At 33.3% G+C, this 12,243-nt stretch overlaps 1 protein-coding gene across 1 annotated transcript; it reads right to left on the bottom strand.

The window, feature by feature from the left end:
- Positions 1–466: 466 nt before the first annotated feature.
- Positions 467–2,183, bottom strand: LOC139883795 (cytochrome P450 71AU50-like). Its single transcript, XM_071867924.1, is given in 3 exon segments — positions 467–1,081; positions 1,297–1,905; positions 1,908–2,183. Coding segments are annotated over 3 exon segments (1,500 nt in total).
- Positions 2,184–12,243: the final 10,060 nt, after the last annotated feature.

The raw sequence follows: 12,243 nt of genomic DNA, 5'->3' as shown, positions 1-12,243 counted from the left end.
ACAGCTCGTTTTCCCAGATGTGTAGCCAATTGTATTAATAGTTATCATATACTGTACTAATTTCCTTAAATTTTACTTTTATTTTATTTTTTGATAATAATTTTCTTAATTATATGCATTGCAACTTACTAACTCCATCTAAAAAAATACATGATATTTTTAAATTGTTTCTTGTATAAATAAATAATTTTCAAAACATTACATAGTTTAAGACAGAAACAGTACAAATTAATGTATAGGCGCAATTAGCCTCTCAATGTCATTTATTGAGTGTCCATTATCGAATAGAAGGACTTTGTTCTGGAGGGATGAGATTTATAGTTGTGCTGATCATAGCTAAAAATTACATGGTAATAACTATTTTGAACTTTACGCAATAAATTAACAGAAATGCAATTCACCTAGATCGATCCTGAACAAAACAACTATTTGAAAACAGAGTTATACAATTGCAATTTTTTTTCTTTCAAACATTAAGACGGTAGGTAGGAATGGCTAATAGAGGCTTGGCTCTTGGAGTGACAAGACTAAACTCCTCGGTCATGTCCAAATCAGCCGGCAACATATTATCTGGAAGCTCCCACTTAAAGCAGTGCACCAATTGTGCGACCATGTAACGCACCACGGTAAGTCCCAATTGCATTCCTGGACAACTTCTCCGGCCAGAGCCAAAGGGTATAAGCTGAAAATCCCGACCACGTACATCTATATTAGATCCCTCAAATCTCTCAGGAATAAATTTCTCTGCGTCCGCCCACGCATTAGGGTCTCTACCGATTGCCCAAGCATTTATGATAACACGAGATTTTTTTGGTATATAAAATCCATCAACAATGCAATCATCCAAAGCTTCATGTGGAAGCAACATAGGTGTGGGAGGATGAAGCCTTAATGTTTCCTTAATAACCAAGTTTAAGTAGTCCAGGTTTTCCAAGTCCGATTCTTCCACCATTCTATCCAATCCTATTTTGTCTTCGAGTTCTTTCTGGACTTTGTTCATTATCCTAGGGTGCTTCATTAGGTTTGAAACTGCCCATTCTACGGCAGTCGCTGACGTGTCCATTGCGGCTACAAGCATGTCCTGAAGAAAATGGAAAAAGAGCTAGGATTATGTAATTGAGAATATAATGACATAATTACTATCTGTATATATATGATTTTTATGAATTGTTGGACACTTGAACTTAAACTTTTAAGATCCATGCATGAAGCCAGTAAAGGTTTGTTACATTATATAGAATATGTATCGATCATATGTCTTAAGGAATATAATTAATTTGATTTTAAAGTATTTACCAGGATTATGGCTTTGATATGATCACGTTCGATATGATATTCTGTCTCTTTATTACCCATGAAGCCCAACATGACATCAACGAAGTCCTTTCTTCTGTTTTCATCATTGTTTTCAACATGCTCGTTTATAATCTTTTCAAAGAATGCATCGAAAACCTTATGAATCGCCTTCATACGCTTGGTCAGTCCTTGAAGATCCAGAGAGGCAATCGGGGGAATGTACTCACCTACGTTAGGGATTCCAGCTAACGTCATACTCTCTTGAACCACAGCTTTGAATCCTCTCTCATCAATAGCCTTATCCTCGTATTTCTTCCCGAACACAATCCTACAAGTCATGTCGGCGCTCAACGATGAGATCTTCGCGCTCAAATCGACGGCGCTCCCCGCTTTAGCAAATTCCTTAACCTGTCGAATCGAATTTGTAATCTCTTCTTTCCGGACGGGCTTGGATGAGTTAATCTTGGCGCTACTGAGCAACTCTAACGTACACATCTTCCGTACTTGGCGCCAATACGAACCGTATTGAGCGAAAGTGAAGTTCTTACGGCCGTAAGAAATATACTTGCCAGCTTCGAGGTGGGGCCTACTTGCGAAATTGAGGTCGTGTGAGTCTTTAGGAAGAGCTCCGCCGCACGTGGTGACGAGACGATGATGGTAGGCACGAGTCCTAGACGCATGTGCATGATGGGGCCATATTTTTTAGCGAGACTATGGAAATCTCGTTGAGGATATTTTCCTAACAAATGAAGGCTCCCGAGAATTGGAAAGCCTCTAGGACCAGGTGGCAATTTCCTAGACTTCTTTGTGTTTCTATTCAGAATTAGAGATTTCAGGAAAAACATAAGCACCATAGCTGCAAATGTTGTCCATGTCCAGTACTCCATGGTTTGATTTGTGTTTGAAGTTAAAGATTCTTGGGAGATTAATTGGAGGTAGAATTTTTGGTGTCTACCTAGCTAGCTAGTGTAAGAGATGATTACTTAATTTGTCGATCACTCTTGTTTTCCGAATGTGGATACGGTGTACCATATATTTATATATATGATAATTTATTAAAGTATTCTTGTTGTGTGGGAACGGAAAATTAAATAAAAACTACAAACTGTACCAACCGCATGCTATGATTAATTTAGTAATATTCTTTTATATGAGTATTAATGATATATGTTATCAATTTGTTGCACAGTGAATCGAAATCTATCACTAACAAACCATTTAATTTTGTCTATACCTAAAAATCATAAAAGTGATATGATATATATCAGTGAGACTTGCAACAAAATACTTATTTTTTAAAAGAATAATAATTATTCCCCTTAACTAAATATGCCTTAACAATCCTTGCTAATTAAGCCCTAACAGTCGGTACATATGATAAATGGAGTATTAATTACATTTTTTGAATATTAAAAATAATTTTATTTCATTTTATTGTGAATAAATTTGAATAAAAAATATATTAGAAGAAACTTATATATACAAGGCTCTATTTTTTATTATACTATAAAAGGAAAAAAAAAACTGTACATATGTTCATTCGACCACATAAAAAAAATCATAGATATGTTATTATCTCTAACAACAACGAACAACAACTCGTTTGTTTTTTAAGAAGTCTCATGAGACTTCCTTCTAAAAAACAATCAAGAAGTTTGGTATCTCTCCACTTCAACTCTTAATTGCCGGCTTCTAATATTTCTAGCCATTGTTTTCTTATTTAAAAATAAAAATCCGGCCCTGCACGTTTCGATCTGTTTTTTATTTTCCATTTTACCCTTTTAATTTTTCTTCTGAATCAAGAATTATGTGTTGGGCTCATGGGGGAGTCCAATTACGCGTACGTGTGCTTTGGAGCAATTCATGGTGAAACGAACATATAGATCAATTTATTTTATATGAACGACGACTGCTTTTACATTACAATTGTTTTATATATGCTGGCCGGTATAGCTAGATTCCGATGGAGTACGAATTGGATGATCTTTTTGGAGTACTCGGGATAGTTCCACGTGCTGGCAGGTCCTATATCATCTCTTATGACATTCATTCTTACCATACTATAGAGTATATAATAATATATAGTCTTCATGTTACTCGAAAACGACAACGTTTCTTCCAGTAACTCTTTACTGATTTTCACTAATATGAATATTGAAAGCGGAAGTTCAGCTGGTTTCTCTCTCTGGAGTGGACATATTTATTTCCCTTTAAAAAAACAAGCAGATATCTGATAATCAAGAATAGTATCATGTCATATTGAAATTCCTTTTAGTCTAGAAGAAGAAACTATATATATATATACATATATATATATATATATAATGATCACACTTATACTAAACGTACACTGGTTCATTCATTGTTTTTGGAATTAGTTTGGGTCAGCAAGAACCAACAACCATGGTTAATTCGTGGATTTATCGAATCATCCCATAATCTTACTCCAATTACATTGAAAACCTAATAGTTAATTAGGGACGAATGTAGTACTTCAGTGTCGGAAGACTCTATAGCTAGCTAGATTCAAGAATTGGCAGTTTAATTTATTATTCATTCATAAATCAAATGAGTTAGACATAAGTTAGTCAGCTCAATCCATATGATTCTTTTATTAGAACATTTACATTAAGGAGACATCAACCAACTCCAATCTCAACATCATGAATTCATCATCATGTACATATCAATTAGCTAGTTGGTATTATAAGTTGTTATCAACTTGCATAGACCATTGGCTTAACTTGTAAACCTTATATTCAAAAAAAAAACTTGTAGACCTTATTCATATTTCATAATTAATTCGAGAGGACAACTAATATACCACGTAGTAAGTACTATTAATTGAAATTATTGATACCATAAATAATAATTAGGATTCCTAGCAAGACAAAACATCACATTCTAATTCTAACATTAGTTGTTAGTAGTACGCATGCATAAAATATTCTTCTTCTCCTCTTTCTAATTTCCTAATTTAAATCTTGTCATTAGTATTTAGATTATTGGTTGAACTTTGATAACCAGCTGAATCTATATTAATTTGGAATTAACCGCTCCGAGGTTTTGAATTATAAACATATGCACCAGGAATCGCTACAATATGGTTAGACTGGACCATTTTCTTTGAATCGGAATCATCTTGGAATTGATTCGCTAGATTTGACTATTTCCGATTTTGATTTGGTCTGGGCAAAAACCGGCACGGCGGTCATGGTCAAAGCATTTCCAGAATTGGAGGTCTTAAAAATTTAAGCCAACCAACCATCCTACTCTTTGGACCTTTGCTGTTTGATTGGTTTGAAAGAGCTCTGGATAAAGATTTGGTTTGGACCTAGCTCGCTCCCAATAAGACAAATCACTGAGACGGATTGCTTTGCTTGTCGCAAGTGAATATATCTTTCTTTCTTACAATCATTCATAATATACATCTGAAAAATAAAATAAAAATACAATTCCTAATTCAAGTGTTGTTGTTTGCTGAATATAGTTTAACTAGATTAGGGCACGCGTATTACGCGGGATATTTAGTGTTCTACAATTAAATACATTACGTAATTGTATGTGATGATAAATACAACCTTCTCCTTAAAATAAATATAAAATTTTTAATATAAATTACATGTAAAAATATGAATTTATATTGGGACGGAGATAGTAGATTAAAATTAAATTATTAAATATATTTATTTGAGCTCGTGCAATAATGATTTGCTAAGTAATCTTCACTTTTTTATCTTTACATTCTTGTTTTTAAAAATCTTATATGAAGTTAAATAATTATATAAATATTATTTATGTTAAAATTAATTTTTTTAAACTGTTTAAATTAAATTTGATTTGTAATCTATTATTCATGAAGTTAATCAAATGTAATCTATATATATAGTACTGAAGACACAAAGGCTGCCACGTCAGCTTATATTTTGAGCTTTCATCATTTTTTAATATTTTATGTTAAGCCTCAATTTATAAATTAGTTACGATTTTATCATGAAAATTCTGTCAGAATCAATTCTCGGCACCAAAAACTGGAAATGACGTCGTTAGGATATACGACCAGCTAAATAATTTTGAATTCAAAAATTGGATCCTAGTCGTGCAACTATGCACGTGGCACGCCAACGTTAAAGCTTCTTCTGCCATGGAGATAGCGCACCTACCTCTGCAACAAGAATCCAGAGAGACCCATTAGCGAATGCAGGTGAACAACTTCATCTCCGGGATTGTAGCGTATTCGAAGCCTTATTTATATATTGAAGCAAGTCGGTGAGTCAGAAGAGAAATGGAGCAACTTCGAGCCCTCTTCTTCTTAATCGAAAAACCCTATCATCGGCTAATCAAAGCCAATACCAGTGAAGGTATTATCCAATAAACCCTTCATGGAACTCTTGCTCTATTGCATTATTTATCAATGAACCGTTGAGTTTGAGATTTCAATAGCTCTTAAATGTTTTACATCGCATTGTGCAACACAACCGAGGGTTGATTGAATTGCTTTGATATTTTGTTATATAAATTTTGAATTTTGCATTTATTCAATCATTTTCTTTGATTTTATATATTGAAGCGGTTTATATGTTAGTATGGGTGTCTTTAATTGATCCTACATCACATTGTGAAGCACAACTTAGGCTTGATTGGATTGCTCTGATATTTTTCCTCAGGTATAATGAATCCTCCATTAACTTAATTATTTTCTGTGATTTTAAAAAATGAAGCGGTTATATATATTAGTTTGAGTATCTTTGATTGATTGTTGATGGAGCTTTTGTCGAATCATTGCATTTTTTTTACAATCTGTAAGCAACTGATACATGTAGCTTTTGTAACACCAATGTATTCTACAAATTAATCAAACATGGAGCAAAGAGTTATTAAATTAAGATCTTTGTATCGTTATTTGCAGGTAGTGGTCAGGAAATGGGAGCTCGATCATGGGGAATATACTTATGGCGATTCATTGTGAAGCATTTCTTCTCAGGCATTAAGGTCACCCCTTCTCAGGTTAAACGGGTTTAGATTTCTTCCATTCGTATCTATCTGTTGGATTGGTTGAAGATTTGGTGCCTTTTAAAACAACTAATTGATGTAGTTGCGTGGATTGGTAGATGAAGTTAGGCGACTATCCGCAGGACCACTGACAGAGCCACGTATATGATTAGGAGGTCATTTGACCCCACAAAGTTTTGGAAATAAAATTATTTGATCTCCTAATTATTTATTATTCACATATAAATTCATTACTAATTGGTAATTTTGTGTAAAAATTTAAAACAATTCAATGCATTATTTTATAAAAAATTCAACACATCTATTTTTTTAGAGAGCAATTGATTTTCTAATTATTTTGACTCATCTAATACACCTACATTTTAACCGATTTAACGAAAAATGAGATAATTAGACCGTAAGACACATGAAAAATCTCCGTCAACTTTGTTAGCAATGTTACTAATATAACTTGACTCCACAAATTATGTTTTGTAAATCCGCCACTATGCAGGATGGCAAATCACTTTTCTGAATGGGGAATCTCGGGGTATCTTCCTTTTATTTCAGATTTAATTTTGTATTCTCTGCATTTGTTTAGAGTCATTAAGAACATTTGACAGCAAGATAGTCTCATTAGACTACCATTGAAACACATTATGATTTAAAGGTGAAGTTTTTGAGCTCATGGCCTTTGCTTTGTTATGGGCAGGCACTGGTCAGGGATATGAACAGTGTGGCATGGACTACTGATACACTACAGGTAGACTATGATATGGATCGGAATTTGGATGTGCAATTCATCCCTAACGATAAAGTCAGGGGGAATACATTCTAAATTTGTAAGATCTTTATGTTTAGGTCCATGAAAAAGATCACCTATGGTGGTTCCCAGGTGATGGTATTCATTTTAAGCACGGAGCATCTGAATATATTGAAAGGTATTAACTTCATGTAAATTTATCTGAATTGTCGAATAGTGAATTTGAACTTTTCTCTTATCATCAACTTTATGTGAATTTTCATGCAGGCGGGATAAATGACCCCTAATGAGAAATTTGATATGTGTTCCGCTAGGGTGGTTCAAGTTTTGGACATTAGTTGTGGCTTTGCTAGCTTCTCACCGCATCTCCATCCCTTTGATATACAAACAATTTCATTTGCTCCAAAGATGGGCATGAAAATCAGATTCCGTATGCATTGGAAAGAGGAATCGATGCGATGATCTCTGCCATATCTACAAAACAATTACCATATCCTGCTAGCTTATTTGAGATGATTTGCTATTTAAGGTGTCATGTTGACTGACATTTGAATGTTTATCGAGTATTGCGAACCAATGGGTACTTTGTCTATTCAACACCACATGCACTACAAACAAAATGCCATATAAACTCGGGACCAAATAAATCCGTAGCTAAAAGTAAAGCAATAGTCATGATTAAAACACCCTTAATATAGAGAATGATATCGTAATAATAGATTGTCTTTTAGCGACGGCTATAAATAATCCATGTCGATAAAGAAAAGCATTAGCCACATAAAAAATGACTGTGGAGATACAGTAAAATATCGTGACTATATGTTAATTATGACCTCGACTTTAAGTTATCTATGACAAAAAGAAAATGGCTACGATTACCAAACTGTGGGCATAAAATGAGAAAGTCGTTAGAATATGTTAACTTGTAGCCATAACTCATGAAAGTGGATAAAAAAGCATTAGCCACGCTCAAATAACCATATGCATACATTAAAAAAACTGTATCAAGTATCATATTTATTCCTATAAAAATACTTGAACCAACGCAGTAACTTTAATATTTTATTTTTTAAGTGGTGAAAAATTTTACTTACTAAAATAACACATCTTTAATAAGTTTCCACTAAGAATCCGGTACTTTGTAAACCATGTTCTTCCCACTAATATTTTGGCCCGAGAAACATTTCCACTAAAAAATTATATTTAGTTCTCTATTATCTCTCCCAACCTCGAGATATGTGCGAACAATTCGGCCCACCATACTGCTAAGAGCTAACCTTTCAGTTTTCACCCCCCTCACGATTCATTTTATATATAAAACATATAAGGGTAATTCTTTCACTATTTACCTTTCGATTAGAGTTGAGATGAAAACTCTTGATCGTGCTTAAAATTTTAGTCTCTCTTGTCTAAATCTCCTCGGCCGATCAAGTCTAATTCTCCATCAAATCCAGAATTACTCTCATGAGGTAAATTCGAATATTAGGTATTTTGTTCGATTCCTATGTAATATCTACATGTGTACGTTGTTTCAGTACTACGGTTACTAACAAGTGTACTGCTTTCTCTTTTCTTTTAGATAATCTATTTAACAAAATTAGTGATGAAACCGCTCTTAAAATACTTGTGGACGGATTAAGAAATTTGGAAAAATAGGAGACGTGAAAATTTTTTATGCAAGGACTCATAAACATGAGAATGGACTTTTACGAGAGGGAGAAAGATAGAGAAATTGGAGTAAGTTATATATATTTTTTTTAAAGGCTAACTTCATTTTTTTGTTTGTAATATTGTAAGATAGAATAATATATTTTTGTAGTAATCTACTGTTCGGTAGGTGGTAGTAATGACAAGAAAAGATAAATGAAATCAGAATTAGTGTGATTATGGGTGAGTTTGGGATTTTTTTAGGCTTATAGCTGACGATTTATCAAAATATTTTTTTGTAAGTGGCTGATTAATGCAGTTGAAAATTAAGAATTTTGATATTTAATAAAATGCTTAAAAAATATAGCTTTGTGTTTGATAAAAAATATATATAAATGAGAAAAGACAAAAAGATATAACAAAGAGATAAAAGAATTTTATATGACAATGATATGATCTATTAATAATCTCATCATGAATTGCCCCATGATCATTGACATTTGTTCATTTGATTACAAGAAATTTGTGTTCTACATTTACTTCTCTGAAACAAAAACATGAAAAATGTTCCATACAAACTTTTGGTAAATATATACATAGCTTCTGTAGGATCCTGCAAGGGATTTTTGCAGTCCGTCCAATAAATTTAATAGAAATCTGACTAATTCTTTTCAATTAAGTCAGTTACAACTCAAACTTTATTTGATAACTATTATATATATTTTGATTTTATCAAAGTGATTAATCAGATGTACAAAAGATCTACTTAAGAATAAATTCAGCACATATATGAAATCTTATTGTTAAGATAGATACTAAACGGCAATGGATAAACAACCCATACTTACTAAAACAGAATACAACTATACTACTGGAGAATCAAACTAAGTATAATAACTGTAAAGCAGAAGTATGGTACAACCTAACACAATTTATAAATAATATTCAAATGACGATTTAGAATATAATAAAATAAACTAGTACTTGGTCAGTAACAACTGGACTAGTACTTACAAACAACTTATTATCTACTAATAAAGTAAGTGCTGCGAATAGTGTCGAATTAGTTCTGTAGGAACTGAACCTGAACTCACAGTGGACTTCTAAGTTCCTGATGATGCACCTTAGTTGAGTAAGTTGATGATGCCTAAGTCTTCCTTCTGGATGACGATGTAGATCGTGACCTAGCGTTCCAAGTGTAGAACTAAGTCGATCAATCTGATCCCGAGTTAGTGCCCTTCAAGTGTCGAACCAACTCTATCAATTGGATACTGAGTTAGTGCATGTCCAATCCAATTCAGTGAAGTTGATACTAAACTAAGACCTTCTAATCTGACTCAGTTAAATGATCATCGAATCGGGCACGTTAGCAACATTTGTGAATAATGTGATCTTGTAGATTTGGCGATCTAAAGATCCAATGGGTCATTAGTGCTATGAACTGTCTGTGATGAAACTCTCTTCGAGTAAATATGTTTGTGCTTAGAGACTTGATGTGCGAATCATTTCTAACTATTGGAGTTAAACTGATTTGATATACTAACGTATAAAATGCTAAGTCTCTTGAAGATTGGTGTCCAGATTTAGAGACTTATAAACAAATCAAACGATTGATATAAAGTTAAACGTGAAGGTTGATTTGATTGATATATGTAACACCTAAACTAGTAGGAACTCGACCAGTTGTTATAGTTGGTGGATACATTAACAATCCTGAAACAAATACAGATTTGCTAAGACTTGTAAAATGCGGTTAGATGAATCAAACAGTTGTCCCTTAGATTAGATCGAACTGTTGGAGCATATAAACATTGTTGGATTTTGCCACAAAATAGATTAAACAAGAACAAGAATAGTAGAGAATAACGCGAGAGATTCAGTACGAAATAAATACGCCTTGTTTAAATTTATTGATAATAATATATCTCAGTTCAATGCTATAAACAACAATTATGTCCGCGGCCCAATAGGGCCGGGTAGAAATTGCTTACAATGGGGAGAGTAATATTCCCAAATTACTCGGATATCGTGTATAAGCCACACGACAAGACTTTGAATCGTAATTTGATTATCTCCTTTGTAAATTCTACACCTAAAACCAACCTATTCTATGACCCTACCGAACTAAGCCAACGATCGGCTAGTATTCTCGATCTCTACACACCACTCTTTGGAATTAGATAATCTATGGCATTAAACGAAGGCTAGAGTGGAATGGACGTCACTCTACTTATTCTTCTTGTCCGCTATTTGTGCAAAAACTTCCTGTAGTGAGATCATCTTCTATTTATAGCCTCTTATGTCTTGATCGTCACTCATGGTCTTGATTGTGAATCCAGAATAATACGATTCAATTTTTCTTTTAAGCTTTGCGATCCTCATCTTTTCTCTCCATAAAATTAGAAGCTTGATCCCCAAGAAATCCAATCGATATTAATTGTTTCCTTTGTTATGTCTGATTTAGTTTCCTTTTTGATTATTTGAATCACTAGTCAAATCTTATTTTTTTATTCTTCCACGTCATTGATCTTGCTTGATGATCGTTGATTTTATCCTGCTCATTGATTCCTCCATATCCTTAATCCTTTTGAAGACTTCCTTAAGAGTTGCATCTATTTAGTCACATCTCACATACGTTACACTATTATATCAATCGTGACTGAACTCTTGTCAAACAGTGACAATACCTAGAAATATAGTATGCATTTACAATATATTGTGGTTCGTTGACCAACCTAGTATTCTTCTTTCAGCATATGAAGTGACAATTTCAACCTCGATATAGCATGTATTCACATAATCATGTATATACATTATATAATATGAGATGTTCTACAACAAGTTGACTAATGCTCAATTCCACAACATATTTTGACTACATAGATATTTGAGCAGTATGAGAAACAAAATATTAATCTCCAAGAAATATAGTATGAGATAAAAGATGAAGGGGTCAAAAAATCCAAATTGAATTTTTTTAAACAAAAGCATGGACACTGGATATATGGAAGGAGTCCTCTTTCTCTATCTTTTAAGAAACACTTGCATTTTATCTGAACATAATGGCCAATTTTCATCAGAACGCGAGTAGGCATACATGTGGCTTGAGTTTCAACTCTGTAAACAGATTTAGCAATGCCTTGAATTTATTTTCCTGCATCCTTATAGATGCAAATAAAGGGAATTAACATGTGATTCAATCATCAAACATGATCATATAAGCAACGCAAATATATATTAATCGCATAAAATAAATCCATGAACATTTGATTCGACATAGTCACGATAAGACAAAGAAGAATTGCACGAACTTGGAAGCTTTTCTCAAAAGTTTCCTCCTTAGATTATCTTCTTGTTGCATGATGAATCTGCTCGACTCTCGAACTTCGCCTCTCTATTGACTCACACACACGCAATTGCATGAAAGAGAAGCAGAATGCTAGTTTTACATAACTAGGATTTTGGTCGGCTGTATTACCTGATACAACTCTTCTTTCTGACATGGTTAAACCTAAAATTCGGCTAACACTAGTATATATAGTGTT

The sequence above is a fragment of the Rutidosis leptorrhynchoides genome, unplaced genomic scaffold (assembly GCF_046630445.1).
Source record: "Rutidosis leptorrhynchoides isolate AG116_Rl617_1_P2 unplaced genomic scaffold, CSIRO_AGI_Rlap_v1 contig451, whole genome shotgun sequence".
Classification (NCBI taxonomy): Eukaryota; Viridiplantae; Streptophyta; class Magnoliopsida; order Asterales; family Asteraceae; genus Rutidosis; species Rutidosis leptorrhynchoides.
This window is presented reverse-complemented; position numbering and strand designations above follow the sequence as displayed.